General features: G+C 38.3%; 1 protein-coding gene across 3 annotated transcripts in view; it reads right to left on the minus strand.

Annotated features, from left to right (window-relative positions):
• USP34 (ubiquitin specific peptidase 34) overlaps nt 1-19,842 on the minus strand; it is a 1,226,195-nt gene that overhangs the window by 263,213 nt on the left and 943,140 nt on the right. For all 3 annotated transcript variants that reach the window (XM_053712051.1, XM_053712050.1, XM_053712048.1), the window contains 5 exons: nt 15,625-15,678; nt 15,445-15,540; nt 13,689-13,753; nt 13,514-13,589; nt 1,106-1,153 (listed from right to left, as the gene is read on the minus strand). In XM_053712051.1, the coding sequence (XP_053568026.1) occupies nt 1,106-1,153; nt 13,514-13,589; nt 13,689-13,753; nt 15,445-15,540; nt 15,625-15,678 (339 nt within the window). The remainder of the gene's footprint in view (nt 1-1,105; nt 1,154-13,513; nt 13,590-13,688; nt 13,754-15,444; nt 15,541-15,624; nt 15,679-19,842) is intronic.

The following is a 19,842-nucleotide window of genomic DNA, read 5'->3' on the forward strand; positions in this document are numbered from 1 at the left end:
CAAAACTGGTTGCTTAAGGAGCTGTTAAGCAGGCAGCCTGGATAGGTTCGCAGGAAGACTCTCCCTGCATCTCCAGACACTTTTGTCAATGCTCTCACTTAGAGGCTAACAAGACTACTTAAAACTCCAGTTCCATATCGAAAGGCATATACACCTCTTGGGGAAAAACCTTGAAATCTTCTGACACTTCTCTGCCATCCTCCTGTGACGAAAGGCAAAGAATGACTGGGGGATGGGGGAAGTGGGAGAGGTATTTACGTCTTTGGCTGGGGTGTCTTTGCCTCCTCCTGGTGGCCAGGTTCAGTATTTCCCAACAGTAAGGAATGAAGCCGTGGACTCTCCATATATAAGAAGGAAATAATAATTCTTAAGTCCCTTTCTTCTTTAGTTACAGTCAGTAATGTACCATTGATACTATAATTGGCCTTAGGGTTTTTAGATCCTATATGCATAATTTTACTCTTGGTAATATTACATTTCAGATGTACTATTATATCTAGTATTAGTCTTACATATTTTGCTTGTCCATTGGTATTGTGGTATTAGGCCATTGGGCGCCTCTGTGTTTCTTTTTTCAGACCATCTGTTATCATCAGGATATTGACCCCCCTATGACAGAGAGCTGGCCTTTGCAATCATCTGGAGCTTTGTGACTTACTGGATATCATTAGGTTTTGGACATTTATTGTGTTTCCAGTCATAAGGTTATCTCTTTATCTCTGGTATTCTGCTGTTCATTTTTAGAGTGTTGTTATGTACATTATTATTGTACTTTTTACATTGTGTTACATCTGTTTTGAATGAGAGTGCCCCCTTGAGGATTGGTGTGCTTCCACACACCATATCTATATAATTTACATTTCATATTCCATTTATTTAACCAGTCCTCTAGTTCTTTAATATCCCTGTTCATCTGATCAACCTTTCCTGGAACATCAACTCTGTTACACATTGTTGTATCATCAGCAAACAAGCAAACCTTGGCTGGAGAGTATGGGGTGACTTCATTAGTGAATTGACTACTAGAGTGAGTAGGATTTTTTTTTATATATATGACACTATTTAATAATGGCAAAATAAAATATCAATAAGAAAATGTAAATACCTTTTCTTTTGAATGAATAAATGTCTCCAAGACAAATGAAGTGCTAAGCTGTAGAGAGGGAAAAAGTATTAAGCAATGAAAAACAAAAAAAAAACAACTTTAAAATATACTAAACAAAACTATTTCTGCATATTACATTTGTAAATGGGAAACCACATCAACATTTCAGTATTAAGGAGAACATACTTGTCATAATTTTAATCTATGAAAATAACTTGTTTAAACCATTTAGACTTATAGTTTACACTTGCATCATTAGAATATACTTATTAAACAGATGGACTGAAAAAAAACCCTATGAATTATTTTAAGGCTAATCAAGTTAAAAGCTTTTAATTTTATTGTAAACCATTAAACATTGCTCAAAATGTGTGCATCTAAGGCCCATATTTTAAGAACACTTTCCAAAACAACTATGTTTGCACAAGATTACTTAAAGGGACATGATACCCAAATGTTGAAGCAATTGAAACAGATGTAGCATAGCTATAAACGGCTGACTAGAAAATATCACCTGAACATCTCTAGGTAAAAAAAGAAGATATTTTACCTCAAATTTCCTAAGTATTCACACCCCACTGTAAAGAGACTTTAAGCAGCCAGGATACCTGTCCCAGGACAAGCTAGGGAGTGTGCATCTGTCATGTGCAGGCACAGTCATGTTATTTTCCTATTCAGTTTAATTAAATTCTATGAAATCTCATGAAATTTCAGTGAAATCTCATGAGATCACAGCAAAGGCAACGCATTACCTCAGCACTGCTGATGCTGATTGGCTATTGTTTTTTTTCCAACTTGAAACTGGACAGCAGCTGAAGTATTACTGTTTAAACAGATCTTACTGAACAAATGTTGAGGTAAAAACATAAATTATGCTTACCTGATAATTTCATTTCCATCTGTGGAAGGAGAGTCCACTGCTTTATTCATTACTTGTGGGAATTAAGAACCTGGCCACCAGGAGGAGGCAAGGACACTTAAATACCTCCCCAACTTCCCTCATCCCCCAGTCATTCAGCCAAGGGAACAAGGAACAGTAGGAGAAATATCAGGGTATAAATGGCGCCAGAAGACTAAAATTAAATTTAGGTCCGCCCCCCGGAGAAACGGGCGGGGACAGTGGACTCTCCTCCCACAGATGGAAATTAAATTATCAGGTAAGCATAATTTATGTTTTCCATCTTAATGGGAGGAGAGTCTACTGCTTCATTCATTACTTGTGGAAACAAATACCAAAGCTCTAGAGGATACTGAATGAAAAAAACGGGAGGGCAAAAGGAGGCGGATCCTAAACCGAGGGCACCACAGCCTGCAGAACCTTTCTCCCAAAAGCTGCTTCCGCTGAAGCAAAAACATCAAATTTATAAAATTTTGCAAAAGTATGTAAGGAAGACCAAGTGGCCACCTTACAAATCTGCTCCATAAAAGCCTCGTTCTTAAAGGCCCAAGAAGAGACCACAGCTCTAGTCGAGTGAGCCGTAATCCTCTGAGGAGGCTTGTGTCTCGCTGTCTCATATGCCAGACGTATCATACTCAACCAAAATGATAGAGAAGTGGCAGAGGCCCTTTGCCCCCTGCGCTTCCCTGAGTACACAACAAATAAAGACGAGGTCTGTCTAAACTCCTTCGTGGCCTGAAGATAAAACTTCAAAGCCTGAACGACTTCCAGATTATGAAGTAACCTCTCCTTCGAAGAAGAAGGGTTAGGACACAAAGAAGGAACCACTATTTCCTGATTGATGTTACGACTTGACACCACCTTGGGAAGGAATCCCAATCCAGTGCGAATAACAGCCTTATCAGCATGAAAAACTAAGTAGGGAGGCTCGCATTGCAAGGCCGCCAACTCAGAAACTCAATGTGCCGATGCAATAGCCAGTAATAACAGGACTTTACCAGAAAGAATCTTAATATCAAGAGCATGCATAGGCTCCAATGGAGCCCTCTGCAAAAATTTAAGAACCAAGTTTAAGCTCCAAGGAGAAGCCGGATTCCTGAAGACAGGCCTGATCCTAACCAGAGCCTGAACAAAGGACTGAATGTCAGGAAGCTCCGCAAGCTTCTTATGCAACAGTACAGATAAAGCCGAGATCTGTCCCCTTAGAGAACTGGCGGCAAGACCCTTATCCAGACCGTCCTGGAGAAAAGCCAAAATCCTGGATACTCTGACCTTATGCCAGGGATATCCTGGTTCCTCACACCAGGACAAGTAGGTCCTCCACACCTTGTGGTAGATGCATCGAGTGACCGGTTTCCTGGCCTGAACGAGTGTGTCAATCACTCGTTCCGAAAATCCTCTCTTGGCTAAGACTAGCCGATCAATCTCCACGCAGTCAGCCTCAGAGAATCGAGATTCTGATGTAGAAAAGGACCTTGAACCAGCATATCACTGCGACAAGGTAACCTCCACGGTGGAGATGACGACATCCCTACCAGGTCAGCAAACCACATCCTCCTCGGCCACGATGGAGTAATCAAAATAGCCGAAGCTTGCTCCTGCTTGATGTGGGCCACTACACTTGGTAGAAGAGGCAATGATGGAAATATGTAAATTAGGTTGAAGTCCCAGGGTACCGCCAAGGCATCTATCAGTTCCACCTGGGGATCCCTGGATCGTGACCCGTATCTCGGTAGTTTGCAATTGAGTCTGGATGCCATGAGGTCTATATCCGTTGTCGCCCATCTGCTGCAGATCTCAGCAAACATTTCGGGATGGAGAGACCATTCCTCTGGATGAAACGTCTGTCTGCTCAGAAAATCTGCTTTCCAGTGGATCGCTCAGAGCAAACAATTGTGAGTCTCTGCCCATTCCAGAATCTGAGATACTTCCCTCATGGCTAGGGAGCTTCTTTGGGACCACGAAAAGGTTTGAATAATACTCCAGACCTCTTTCTTCCGGAGGGACTGGGGCGATTACCCCGAGAGATAAGAGATCCCTCACACACCCCAGGAAGGCGTCTCTTTTCTGGTCTTGAAGACCTGAGGAATCTGCCTTTGGGCAGATAGGACTTGAAACCTATCCTGTAACTCTGGGCTACGACCTGCAGAAGCCAAGGGCCTATAACGTCTCTTCTCCAGGCCTCCGCAAAAAGAGATAGTCTGCCTCCTACTTGATCCAAGGACGGATCGGGGCCGCCCGTTCATGCCGACTTTGACTCGGCGGGCTTCTTGTTCTTCCAAGATCCCTTGGATTGCTCAGACTTTGCAGCAGGCTGCTGGCGCTGAGACTTGTCCGCACAAAAGGGACGAAAAGTAGACCACTTAGGTTTAGCCTTCTTATCCTGAGGCAAGAAGGCACCCTTGTCACCCGTGACCGTAGATATGATAGAATCCAGGCCCGGGCCAATCAAAACTTTCCCCTTGAATGGGAGGGAAAGCAAGCGAGACTTGGAAGTCATGTCAGCAACCACGACTTTAGCCACAGAGCCCTGAGGGCTAAAACCGAAAACCCTGATGTCTTAGCATTCAGGCGAATAATCTGCATGTAAGCATCACAAATGAACGAATGCGCTACCCTAAGGCCTTGATTCGTTCTAGAATCTCATTGAGGGGAGTCTCCACCTCGACCATTGCTGAAGGTAGCCGCACCAGCCACCGCAGTGACCGCCGCCAGTTGGAAAACGAATCCCCTGAGTTGGAACATCTTCCGCAACATGGACTCCATCTTTTTATCCATGGGTTCCTTGAAAGAGGAGCTATCCTCTAGCGGAAAAGTCGTTCTCTTAGCGAGCGTGGAGATAGCAGCATCCACCTTAGGGACATTTCCCCACAGTTCAAGCTGCGTGTCCGGCACGGGGAAAAGCTTTTAAAAAAAAGAAGAAGAGGGGGAAAAGGAAAAACCAAGTTTCTGCCATTTATTCTTAATAATGTTAGCCATCTTGACTGGAACAAGGAAGGCCTTGGGGACTACCCTGTCCTCATAAACCCTATCCAGTTTAGGAATCGAAGTTTCCTTCGGTAGCTTCGGTTCTGGAACCTCCAACGTAGCAAGCACCTCTTTCAACAGAAAGTGCAAATGCTCCATCTTAAAATTTAAAATCTGGTTATCTGGTTCGTCCCCAGACGGAGGCCTAGAAGTAGCTGATTCCGACCCAGGAGCGACATCCTCCAATAATTCGGAGTTGTCCTCCTCAGCGGATAATCTATCTGAAACATCCAGTGGAGTCGAAGACCCCTGAGACGGATAGCTGTGCCGTACCTTCAGCTTGCGCTAAGTAGGGTGAGGCATCGCATTAATGAAACCGCTGTCTGTAACTGATTTGCGAAGTCTGGAGGCTTAAGGGCTTAGTAGTGCCCTGGGGAACTGCTTGTGTAAAGGAGATGACTGTAACTTCGCGGGGCGGAGAACCCTCAGAGGTGGACGGCTTAGTCGTACTAAATACTTTATTCTTTTTGGATATAGCAATATTGACAAAGCATGTGGAACAGAGTTGCATAAGCGTCTCGACTGGAACCTCCTCACAAAATAAACAGTTAATAGGTTTAGATAAAGAGGGAGTATCCTCTAACATAGCAGAGTCCTCCATAGCTTGCAACTTTACGGAATTGATCTAAAGATAAATGGCACCTTTATATCCCAATGGCCGGGGCACTCACCACCTCCTATGACCCGGACTACAAGAAACAGCAAGAAAGAGGAATTTACAGAGGCCACACCCGGTCACATGGAGTGCCATGCATGACCGCCCCTGCACTTGAGAGACGCGCCAAAAAAGCCTGCTTCAACCTCTCACTAATGAACTGACTGAGCCTCATCTCACATAAATGCAGCAGAAACACAATAAACAATATTATGCATAATAAAATCCCCCCTGTTCAATAACCCCCTTCCGTGGGTATTACCCTAGTTTCTATAAAGATAAAGGAGCCACACTGTGACCCTATCTTCTTGCGTTATCAAATATATATAAATGAAACAATCTTACCAGAATCAATGCCGTGGAACAGGAGCACAGTCCTTCAAGTGTGACAGGGTAGTAGCATCACTCCTGACATGGAATTAAGAGAAGAAAAGCAGGCAGCGAAACTTGTCAACGCTGATTGCTAATGGAGCTGTTAAACTCGGGATGGATTCACATAAAGGCTCTCCCTGCATCTCCGGACTCTAACATTCACCCATGCTATCACTGAGAGGCTGACAGGACTACTTAAAACTCCAGTCCCATTTTGAAGAGTACTATTCTCCATAAGAGACTACTCTGAATCTTCCGACACTTCTCTGCCAACCTCCTGGGATGAAAGTCAAAGAATGACTGGGGGATGAGGGGAGTGGGGGAGGTACTTAAGCTTTTGGCTGGGGTGTCTTTGCCTCTTCCTGGTGACCAGGTTCTTAATTCCCACAAGTAATGAATGAAGCAGTGGACTCTCCTCCCATTAAGATGGAAATCTTCCTTTTTTTTACACAGAGATGCTCAGGTGATATTTTCTTGTCAGCTTTTTACAGTTATGCTGCATCACTTAGCATAAGAGTATTATGTCCCTTTAAGTTAAAGGTCCATTACATACAGTATAATTTAATAATTGACAAATACACAAAAAATACTATGCAATAGCACTTTCTTTGAATTCAAAATGAGCATTAGACTATTTTCAGGCAAATTTAAGTTAATCCAATTTTCCCTCCCCCTGTACCATGTGACAACCATAAGTCAGAAAATCATATAATGCATATATATATGCATATATATGATATAAAACATTGCTTTAGTAAAAAAAAAACATCATTTATGTAAGAACTTACCTGATAAATTAATTTCTTTCATATTGGCAAGAGTCCATGAGCTAGTGACGTATGGGATATACATTCCTACCAGGAGGGGCAAAGTTTCCCAAACCTCAAAATGCCTATAAATACACCCCCCACCACACCCACAATTCAGTTTAACGAATAGCCAAGAAGTGGGGTGATAAGAAAGGAGCGAAAGCATCAACAAGGAATTGGAATAATTGTGCTTTATACAAAAAAATCATAACCACCATAAAAAGGGTGGGCCTCATGGACTCTTGCCAATATGAAAGAAATGAATTTATCAGGTAAGTTCTTACATGAATTATGTTTTCTTTCATGTAATTGGCAAGAGTCCATGAGCTAGTGACGTATGGGATAGCAAATACCCAAGATGTGGAACTCCACGCAAGAGTCACTAGAGAGGGAGGGATAAAAATAAAGACAGCCAATTCCGCTGAAAAATTAATCCACAACCCAAATCAAAAGTTTTAATCTTTATAATGAAAAAAACTGAAATTATAAGCAGAAGAATCAAACTGAAACAGCTGCTTGAAGTACTTTTCTACAAAAAAACTGCTTCTGAAGAAGAGAAAACATAAAAATGGTAGAATTTAGTAAAAGAAGACCAAGTCGTTGCTTTGCAAATCTGATCAACAGAAGCTTCATTCTTAAAAGCCCAGGAAGTAGAAACTGACCTAGTAGAATGAGCCGTAATCCTCTGAGGCGGGGAGTAACCCGACTCCAAATAAGCATGATGAATCAAAAGCTTTAACCAAGATGCCAAAGAAATGGCAGAAGCCTTCTGACCTTTCCTAAAACCAGAAAAGATAACAAATAGACTAGAAGTCTATCTGAAATCTTTAGTAGCTTCAACATAATATTTCAAAGCTCTTACCACATCTAAAGAATGTAAGGATCTTTCCAAAGAATTCTTAGGATTAGGACACAAGGAAGGGACAATAATTTCTCTACTAATGTTGTTAGAATTCACAACTTTAGGTAAAAATTTAAATGAAGTCCGCAAAACTGCCTTATCCTGATGAAAAATCAGAAAAGGAGACTCACAAGAAAGAGCAGATAATTCAGAAACTCTTCTAGCAGAAGAGATGGCCAAAAGGAACAATACTTTCCATGAAAGTAATTTAAAGTCCAAAGAATGCATAGGCTCAAACGGAAGAGTCTGTAAAGCCCTCGGAACCAAATTAAGACTCCAAGGAGGAGAAATTGGCTTAATGACAGGCTTGATACGAACCAAAGCCTGAACAAATCAATGACTATCAGGAAAATTAGCAATTTTTCTGTGAAACAGCACAGAAAGAGCAGAGATTTGTCCTTTCAAGGAACTTGCAGACAAACCCTTATCCAAACCATCCTGAAGAAATTGTAAAAACCTAGGAATTCTAAAAGAATGCCAACAGAATTTATGAGAAGAGCATCATGAGATGTAAGTCTTCCAAACTCGATAATAAATCTTTCTAAACACAGAATTACGAGCCTGCAACATAGTATTAATCACTGAGTCAGAGAAACCTCTATGACTAAGCATTAAGCGTTTAATTTCCATACCATCAAATTTAATAATTTGAGTTCCTGACGGAAAAAACGAACCTTAAGATATAAGGTCTGGCCTTAATGGAAGTGACCAAGGTTGGCAACTGGACATCCGAACAAGAACCATATACCAAAACCTGAGCGGCCATGCTGGAGCCACCAGCAGCACAAACGATTGCTCCATGATGATTTTGAAAATCACTCTTAATAGAAGAACTAGAGGCGGAAAAATATAGGCAGGTTGATAACTCCAAGGAAGTGTCAAAGAATACACTGCTTCCGCCTGAGGATCCCCGGACCTGGATAGGTACCTGGGAAGTTTCTTGTTTAGATGAGATGCCATCAGATCTATTTCTGGAAGCGCCCACATCTGAACAATTTGAAAAAACAAATCTGGGTGAAGAGACCCTTCTCCCAGATGTAAAGATTGATTGACAGAGATAATCCGCTTCCCAATTGTCTATACCTGGGATATGGACCGCAGAAATTAGATAGGAGCTGGATTTAGCCCAAGCAAGTATCCAAGATACTTCTTTCACAACCTAAGGACTGAGAGTCCCACCCTGATGATTGACATAGGCCACAGTTGTGACATTGTCTGTCTGAAAACCAATAAACGTCTCTCTCTTCAAAAAGAAGCCAAAACTGAATAACTCTGAGAAAACGCACAGAGTTCCAAAATATTGAATGGAAATCTTGCCTCTTGAAATTTCCAAACCCCTTGTGCTGACAGAGATCCCCAGACAGCTTCCAAACCTAAAAGACTTGCATCTGTTGTGATCATGGTCCAGGTTGGAGGAACCGAAGAGACCCGTAGAACTATATGATGGTGATCTAACCACCAAGACAAAGATAGTTGAATATTGTGATTTAAAGATATTAAAAGTGATATCCTAGAATAATCCCTGCACCATTAATTCAGCATAAAAAACTGGAAAATTTTCATATGAAAATGAGCAAAGGGAATCGAATCCAATGCTGCAGCCATGAGACCTAAAACATCCATGCATATAGCTACTGAAGGAAATAATACAGACTGAAGGTTCCGACAAGCTGAACCCAATATAATTGTCTCTTGTCTGTTAGAGACAAATACATTGACACAATCGATCTGGAAACCTAAAAAAGGATCAGAGAGGGTCATGTGATTAGATGAGAGAAAGTCATATGACTGGGTTTTACCATGATTTTTCACAGTTTAATCAACATTCGTTATATGTTTATAAATACCTCAATAAACTGTTATAAACATATAACGAATGTTGATTAAACTGTGAAAAATCATGGTAAAACCCAGTCATATGACTTTCTCTCATCTAATCACATGACCCTCTCTGATCCAATCACAGAGAACCACAGTGTATTTAAATTCATGAAAGACCATAATGAGCATCTTGATAAAGGCCTGACTAGGCTGAAACGCGTAGAAATTTGCTCATAACTTGTGAAATTAAGTAGTAGGTAAGGTGGTTGAGACCAACTCTAATTCACAGAGTTGTTTTTTCCTGGAAATACCATCATACCCATGATCTACTTTCTTCTGTCCAGCACTGGAATCTGAATAATATGGACACTGTTACAAACTTCACTTGCAATACAACTGCTTGACTTACATATGCGGTAGGTGCGGTGCATTGAGCCTCTTTAATATATGAATTGACTCTATATGCGTAATTCCCACCCATGACCCACATTTGTTAAAAGCAGTCTGATTCATTTTTACTTCAAAGAAACGAAGTCTGTCGTTGCTTAACATTACTCCTGCACTTTGACCTCCTGACCGGAACCGGTCCACAGCACGGGACATCCCGCAAATACGGCTGTGAATGTGTCTTTGAAATTTAACTCACAGTCATTGGATACAAGCCAGAAGATTCTTGCAAGTTTTTCGCTGTTTTAAAAACAACGCAGAGGGAATTTTCCAAGTCATACCTGCATTCATATAAACAGCTGGATCAGACACTCTAATCACTGGCCTGATTGTGAAAGGACGGTAACATTGACTCTGTTTAAATTTTAACATTGTGTTACTTTGCAACATATTATTTTTATAGTTACTTACAGCACTACACACTGATGTTTTATATTTTATGTTGATTCTTATCCTATTTTAATTGTACTATTTTACTTTGTAACAGATGCCGGCATCGCTTATTGTAATACAATTATAAACAAATATAAACTTTTTTATTATACTCTTGTGTAATCCACATTCCTTATATAGTTCTTTACCTCTCATATGCTGTTTTGTACAGCGCGTTCCCATATCCCCTTGTTCTTTTTCTATTTTGGTTTGATGTTAGGAGGTACACTTACCTTTTGGGAACAGCATTTGAGATTTGAGCGTTGTATCTTATACCTACCCTGTTGTTTTGAAGTAGTTGCAACATCAGCCAAATAAATTACAGGCCTAAGAAAAGGACCTGAAAATAAAATATTTTTCCTTAGATAAGATACAAGTTTCCCATCTGAAGGAATTAAAAAAATAAATACTATTTTCTATAGGAATAGTAGTATGTTTAGCAAGAGTAGAGATAGCCCCATTAACTTTGGGGATCTTTCCCCAAACTCTAAACTAACTGCTGGCAAAGGATACAACTTAAAAACCTTAAAGAAGGAATAAAAGAAGTCCCAGGCCTATTCCATTCCTTAGAATCAGGAACTGGAAAAAAATCTCTGAAGAAACCACAGGAGGTTAATAAGCAGAAAATGTTAGCTAGTCTTAAATCAAAAGAACTAGTCTCCTCAATATCCAATATAATCAACACCTTTTCAACAAAGAACGAATGTACTCTATTTAAAAGTAAAACATTAGATTTATTAGTGTCAATATCTGATGAAGGATATTCTGAATGAGATAAAACATCATCAGAGAAGGATAATTCAGTATGTTGTTGGTCATTTGAAAATTCATCAACTAAATGAGAAGTTTAAAAAAGGGATGGCAGACAAAGCCTTTAGGATAGAATCAGAAAAATATTCTTATAAATTCCTAGGTATATCTTGTACATTAGATGTAAAAGGAATAGCAATAGACAATGCATTAATACTAATGGACTCTGCATGTAAAAGTTTATCATGATAACTTATTACAAACCATAGCTAAAGATAAAAATTCATAACATTAAAATAAATGAACTTAGCTTTGGTAGGACTGATATCAGTCATCAGGAATCAAACAGTATTTTCTGATACAGGAACAGTTTTTGAGATATCTTGCAAAAGTAAGAGAAAAAAACAACTTAAAACAAAATATAAATTTCCTTAAATTACAGTTTCAGAAATGAGAAAAAAATGCAAACAAAATAAGCCTCTGAAAACCAGAAGCAGAATGAAATAAAGACTTAAATAATGTCAGAATCTGGCGCCAAGTATGACGCCCACAACTGACAAAATATTTTTTGGCGCCAAGAACGTCTGTAACAGACACGAGCGTCATAGATGACGCAACTACGTGAAAACTTTCGGCGTCAACTACAACGCCGGAAATGACGTCATCGACGTCAAACAAACGTAATTCTCGCGCCAAAAGTCTCTCGCCAAAAATGACGCAATAAATTCTAGCATTTTTTGCACTTGCGAGCCTAACAGCCCGCAATTTAGAAAAAAAGTCAAATGAAAAATGTATTTAAATGCATTTCCCAAAAAATGAAACTGACAGTCTGTAAGAAGGAAATATACTGATTAACCTGAATCATGGCAAATATAAGTATAAAACATATATTTAGAACTTTACATATAAAGTGCCAAACCATAGCTGAGAGTGTCATAAATAAAATAAGACTTACTTACCAAAAGACACTCATCTACATATAGTAGATAGCCAAAACAGTACTGAAACGAGAATCAGCAGAGGTAATGGTATAGGTATATAAGAGTATATCGTCGATCTGAAAAGGGAGGTAGGAGAAGAATCTCTACGACCGATAACAGAGAACCTATGAGATAGATCCCCTAGAGGAAGACCATGGCATTCAATAGGCAATACTCCCTTCACATCCCTCTGTCATTCACTGCACTCTGAGAGGAAAACCGGGCTTCAGCATGCTGCGAAGCGCATATCAACGTAGAAATCTAGCACAAACTTACTTCACAACCTCCATAGGAGGCAAAGTTTGTAAAACTGAATTGTGGGTGTGGTGGGGGTGTATTTATAGGCATTTTGAGGTTTGGGAAACTTTGCCCCTCCTCCTAGGAATGTATATCCCACACATCACTAGCTCATGGACTCTTGCCAATTACATGAAAATAAATAAATAATCTTAAATCAAAGTAAATATGCCTTCCTGTAGAGACGACAGCCTTTTTGAGGGGCTGTGACAGGAAGTAATGGGCACTACACAAAGTGAGTTAAAAAAGGAATTTAAATGTAAAATCCTTTAAAAATGACGAATAATACTTATTGTAATGATGTCTATTAAGCATAAACCACAGCTTAGTGCTTATTTTTTTTCTATCAATGACACAGCCTGTTATACATAAAAATACAGCATGGTGTGATTTTATCCTCAGCATGGGAATGAAGTAATATATATCATATAAGCCATCTTGTTAATTCATTTAAAAAAGTTTTTAGATTTTATATCATCACCACATACCATCACAGAAATAAAAAAAAAAAATTACCTTGAGAAGGACTTGAACTGGTGACATTCAGTTCAGCAGCAAGGTTTTCAATCCCCTGCATTATTTGGAAAATTGCTAACAATTTTTGTAGTTTTTCATGTTATAATTAGACTCTTGGCCCGTCACAGGAATAGGTGATGTGTTAACAAACAAGCTCTCTTTGTAAATTATCTTCAATTGATATGTGTTTATTCTTTAACCATGCACAAAACTATCAATGTTCATTCTTAATTTGCTATTCTAATTCTTATACTTCTACATTCTTGTTTGTAAAGAGTCAGTCTCTCTCTAGTAAAAATACATAATTTCAAGGTGCTTTATATACCAATTATGGTTGAATTTTAATATTGTATAATGTCTGCCTTTATGGACGTATTGAAAAATGTTAAATCTTTACAAAAGTAGGATGAAATTACTACAAATCCTGAAAATTTAAAGTTAGTACTAATTTCAAATAAAGTACCAAACTTAAATTATAGTCATTATTTAGCCTTTAACCTTACCTTTGCTGTCATTAAAGACACTGCTTTGGGATCTGGCAATGTACTTGGAATGCTGCTACACAGCTGCCACATAAACCTAAGAATAGTAATACAACAATTAGTTTCTTGCAAAAAAAAAAAAAAAAAAAATAATAAACAGTTTGAAAAACTAACAAAATGTTCAAAACAAACTTACCCAAAATAAGTGTGTTCAAATATATTCTTATCCTGGAGAAACTGCATATTATCATGCCAAATCCACTATAAAATACAAACATATTTCAAATATCATTATAGATATATTGGTTAAAGGGATATGAAACCAAACCTTTTTTCCATTATTCAGATAGAGCATGCAATTTTAAGCAACTTTCTAATTTACTCCTATTTTCAATTTTTCTTCATCCTGTGGATACCAATCACCAAGCGCTACCCAGAGTGCATTCCTGCTTTTTCAAATAAAGATAACAAGATAACAAAGAAAAATTGATAATAGGAGTAAATTAAAAATTTGCTTAAAATTGCAAGCACTATCTGAATCGTGAAATACAAAATGTGGGTTTAATATCCCTTTAAATTTAAAGCATAAATACAATTATGTAACTGGTAGTATCATGCGCTCCAGAGAGACCAAAAGAACCTGCCTTATGAATGACATTTAAGAATAAAGTACCTTTTTATTGCACTTTGAAGGACATGAAACCCAATGTTTTTCTTTCATAATTCAGATAAAGCATACCTTTTTAAACAACTTTCCTATTTACTTCATTCTCTTGGTATCCTTTATTGAAGCAGTGATGCACAGTAAGCCAATGACAGGAGGGCATATATGTGCAGTCACCAATCAGTAGTTAGCTCAAAGCTCTTTTCAACAAAGGATGAACTAACAAATTAGATAATTGAAGGCAATTGGAAAGTTTAAAAATGTATGATCTGTCTGAATCATGAGAACATAATTTTGGGTTGTATGTCCCTTTAATGTTATTTTTTTAATATTAATATTTTGATTCAGACACTGACACTGTAAATTGTATCAACACATCTTTATATGTAAAAAAAAAAAAAAAAAAATGAAACAAGAAGCGGAAATCAGGATGAAAGTCAAAAGTCCATTCAAGGGTGGAATTGTCTTGATAGAGTGGTTCTTTGGACAGAATGATTAAATCGCAATACTGAAATCAATATTAAGAGAACAGACTACAATTTGAAAGTAAGGGTCTGGATGCAGAATATGCCTTAATAACATGGCATTAAAAACTATATTGACAGTGTTAAGACATTTAACCTCTTAAATGAACAGCATAGTGATATTTTATTTTAACGTATGAATTTATGAAGTCCTTTTCTTCCTTTGAACATAAAGAGAGGACAGTATGAGTTTCTGGAAGAGAAGTGAAGTTTCTCAGAAGACAGAATTCAAAGAATCAGAAAATAAAGCTAAGAAAATAGGTAAGGGAGAGACAATGTGATAAGATGATTTGAAACACTTCTGTCTGTGGTCCTATAGAAGTATGTCTGGACCAAAATATTACCCAACTTATTGGGCTTAGACAGAACAATAAATTAAATAAAGTAATCCAAAAAAATGGATTGAATTTGGATTCCCTGACTTTCTGGTAATATGGGAGTAAAAAACAAACTTTAAAAAAAAATCCACCAAAATGTCTTTTTAAACTTTTCATCATGTAAAGTATATCCCTTATATATGTTTTCAGACAACATGCAGTATAATTATGACAACTTACGCTTAGTCCTACAGGGAAAGAACTGACATGGATTTATGTTTGAACACGTACCAATAAAAATAAATGAAACTGACAAAGGTATTAAATGTCTGCTCCAGAGTTCAAGAAATATATTGTTTAACCCAAATTTAAAGTGCCAAATTTAATTTGCTGGAAAAAGGGGTCACCTTTATTTAGCCTATTGTAAACTACAATGACATAACATACCTCTAGAAGCTCTGAAGAGACATCAAATTTAAATTCTTTACTATTTTCCTCTTCTGTCTCCACCCGTTTGTAAAACAGCATGTAAGCACTGTGTGTCTGGGAAGAGAAATGATGGGAAATAAAATTCCCAGTTATTTTATAAACTCCCAGACATCCAACAAAAGGTCAAAATATAAATACCTTTTCAAATGAGAAGTCCATAAACTTATCAGTGACTGAATCATAGGTTTTTGTCTGAAACAAGAAACATATATAAGAAAAAACAAAACCATTATAATATTTATCTTATAAATACCCTTTACACAATAATCACATTTGACTGGATAAAAAGCAATACAAGTAACTAAAGTTTGCTTTTTATATACATTGCTCATCGATAACTAATTTTAAATGGATGTGCAAGCTTATTTTTTTTATAGCTATTAGCCCCAAATAATAGCAGCAAATAACCTGACTTGACCTGTTTATATAAATAAAAAAATAAAAAAAGCAATGTAAGAACTTACCTGATCATTTCATTTCTTTCATATTGGCAAGAGTCCATGAGCTAATGACGTATGGGATATACAATCCTACCAGGAGGGGCACAATTTCCCAAACCTCAAAATGTCTATAAATACACCCCTCACCACACCCACAATTCAGTTTAACGAATAGCCAAGTAGTGGGGTGATAGAAAAAGGAGTAGAAAGCATCAAAAAAGGAACTGGAAATAAAATTGTGCTTTATACAAAAAATCATAACCACCATAAACAGTGTGGGTCTCATGGACTCTTGCCAATATGAAAGAAATTAATTTATCAGGTAAGTTCTTACATAAATTATGTTTTCTTTCATGTAATTGGCAAGAGTCCATGAGCTAGTGACGTATGGGATATAAATACCCAAGATGTAGTACTCCACAGAAGGGTCACTAGAGAGGGAGGGATAAAAATAAAAACAGCCATTTTCCGCTGAAAAAATTAAATCCACATCCAAAAAATAAGTTTTTTTTTCATAATTGAAAAGAAAAAACTTTAAACATAAGCAGAGGAATCAAACTGAAACAACTGCCTGAAGAATTTTTCAACCAAAACTGCTTCCGAAGAGGCAAAAACATCAAAACGGTAGAATTCAGTAAATGTATGCAAAGAAGACCAAGTTGCTGCTTTGCAAATCTGATCAACTAAAGCTTCATTCTTAAAAGCCTACGAAGTGGAGACTGACCTGATGAATCAAAAGCTTTAATCAAGATGCCAAGGAAATGGCAGAAGCTTTCTGACATTTCCTAGAACCAGAAAATACAACAAATAGACTAGAAGTCTTCCTGAAATCTTTAGTAGCTTCAATATAATATTTCCAAGCTTTAACAACATCCAAAGAATATAAGGATCTCTCCAAAGAATTCTTAGGATTAGGACACAAAGAGGGCACAACAATTTCCCTATTAATGTTATTAGAAATCACCAACTTAGGAAGAAATTCAAATTAAGTCCACAAAACTGCCTTATCCTAATGAAAAATCAGAAAAGGAGACTCACAAGAAAGAGCAGATAATTTGGAAACTCTTCTAGCAGAAGAAATAGCCAAGAAAGTAGTTTATTATCCAAAGAATGCATAGGCTGAAAAAGAGGAGCCTGTAAAGCTTTCAAAACCAAACTAAGACGCCAAGGAGGAGAGATTGATTTAATGACAGGCTTGATACGGACCATCCTGAAGAAACTGTAAAATGAAATAAGTGTCTTCCAAATTCGATAATAAATCTTCCTAGAAACAGATTTACGAGCCTGTAACATAGTATTAATCACTGAGTCAGAGAAACCTTTATGACTAAGCACTAAGCGTTCAATTTCCATACATTCAAATTTAAAGATTTGAGATCCTGATGGAAAAACGAACCTTGAGACAGAAGGTCTGGTCTTAAAGGAAGTGGCCAAGGTTGGCAACTGGATATCCAAACAAGATCCGCTTACCAAAACATGAGGCCATGCAGGTACTACCAGAAACACAAATGATTGTTCCATGATGATCTTGGAGATCACTCTTGGAAGAAGAACTAGAGGCGGGAAGATATAAGCAGGTTGGTAAAACCAAGGAACTGCTAACGCATCCACCGACTCCGCCTGAGGATCCCTGGAACTGAACAAGTACCTGGGAAGTTTGTTGTTTAGATGGGAATCCATCAGATCTATTTCTGGAAGACCCCACATCTGAACAATCTGAAAAAAACACATCTGGATGGAGAGACCACTCCCCGGATGTAAAGTCTGACGGCTGAGATAATCCGCTTCCCAATTGACTATACCTGGGATATGTACCGCAGAAATTAGACAAGAGCTGGATTCCGCCCAAGAAAGTATCCAAGATACTTCTTTCAAAGCTAGGGGACTGTGAGTCCCACCCTCATGATTGACATATGCCACAGTTGTGATATTGTCTGTTTGAAAACAAATAAATGATTCTCTCTTCAACAGAGGCCAAACCTGAAGAGCCCTGAAAATAGCACGGAGTTCTAAAATATTAATTGGTAACCTTGCCTCTTGAGGTTTCCAAACTCCTTGTGCTGTCAAAGATCCCCAGACAGCTCCCTAACCTGAAAGACTTGCATCTGTTGTGATTACAGTCCAGGTTGGACGAACAAAAGAGGCCCCTTGAACTAAATGATGGTGGTCTAACCACCAAGTCAGAGAGAGTCTAACGCTTGGGATTTAAGGATATTGACTGTGATATCCTTGTATAATCCCTGCACCACTGATCCAGCATACAAAGCTGAAGAAGGTCTTATATGAAAACGAGTAAAGGGAATGATCGAGACTGAAGGTTTTGACAAGCTGAAAGCAATTTCATTTGTCTCTTGTCTGTTAGAGACAAAGTCATGGGGACTGAATCTATCTGGAAACCTAAAAAGGTGACCCTGGTCTGCGGAATCAAGGAACTTTTCGGTAAATTGATCCTCCAAACATGTCTTTGAAGAAACAACACTAGTTGATTTGCGTGAGATTCGGCAGAATGTAAAGACTGAGCTAGTACCAAGATATTGTCCAAATAAGGAACACCGCAATACCCTGTTCTCCGATTACAGAGAGTAGGGCACCAAGAACCTTTGATAAAAATCTTGGAGCTATGACTAGGCAAAATGGAAGAGCGACAAATTGTCTAGAAAAGACAATCTCAGAAACGGATAGTGGTCTGGATGAATCAGAATATGAAGATATGCATCCTGTAAGCCTATCGTGGACATATAATGACCTTGCTGAACAAAAGGCAGAATAGTCCTTATAGTTATCATTTGAAAGATGGCACTCTTACAAAACGATTCAAAATTTCAGATCCAGAACTGGCCTGAATAAATTTTCTTTCTTTGGGACAATGAATAGATTTGAATAAAACCCCAGACCCTGTTCCTGAAACGGAACTGGTATGATTACCCCTGAAAGCTCCAGATCTGAAACACACTTCAGAAAAGCCTGAGCTTTCACCGGATTTAGTGGGACCTGTGAGAGAAAAAAATCTTCTCACGGGAGGTCTTACTCTGAATCCTATTCGATACCCTTGAGAGTCAATGCTCTGAATCCTCGGATTTTGGACAGAATCTGTCCAAATGTTTTGGAAAAATTTCCATCTGCCTCCCACCAGCTGAGCTGAAATGAGGGCCGCACCTTCATGCAGTCTTGGGGGCTGGCTTTGGTTTCTTAAAGGGCTTGGATTTATTCCAACTTGAAGAAGGTTTCCAATTGGAACCAGATTCTTTGGGGGAAGGATTGGCTTTCTGTTCCTTATTCTGTTGAATAGAACGAAAACTAATAGAAGGTTTTAGATTTACCCTTAGGACTTTCTCCTGAGGCAAAAAAACTCCCTTCCCCCCAGTGATAGTTGAAATAATTGAATCCAACTGAGAACCAAATAAATTATTACCTTGGAAAGAGAGAGTAATCTAGACTTAGATACCATGTCAGCATTCCAATATTTAAGCCACAAAGCTCTTCTAGCTAAAATAGCTAAACACATAGATTTAACATCAATTTTGATGATATCAAAAATAGCATCACAGATAAAATGATTAGCATGTTGAAGCAAGCGAACAATGCTAGACAAATCGGAATCTGCTTCCTGTTGCGCTAAGCTTTCCAACCAAAAAGTTGATACAGCTGCAACATCAGCCATGGATATAGCAGGCCTAAGAAGAAGTACTCTCTCATAGGAATAGTAGTAGGTTTGGCAAGAGTAGAAATAGCCCCATCAACTTTGGGGAAAACTCCAATCTAGCTGCTGGCAAAGGATACAACTCCTTAAACCTAGAAGAAGGAATAAAAGAAGTACCAGGCCTATTCCATTCCTCAGAAAGAGGAAATCATATCAGAAATAGCATCAGGAACTGGAAAAACCTATGGAGTAACCAAAGGAGGTTTGTAAACAGAA

Source organism: Bombina bombina, chromosome 4 (assembly GCF_027579735.1).
Source record: "Bombina bombina isolate aBomBom1 chromosome 4, aBomBom1.pri, whole genome shotgun sequence".
NCBI classification, from domain to species: Eukaryota; Metazoa; Chordata; class Amphibia; order Anura; family Bombinatoridae; genus Bombina; species Bombina bombina.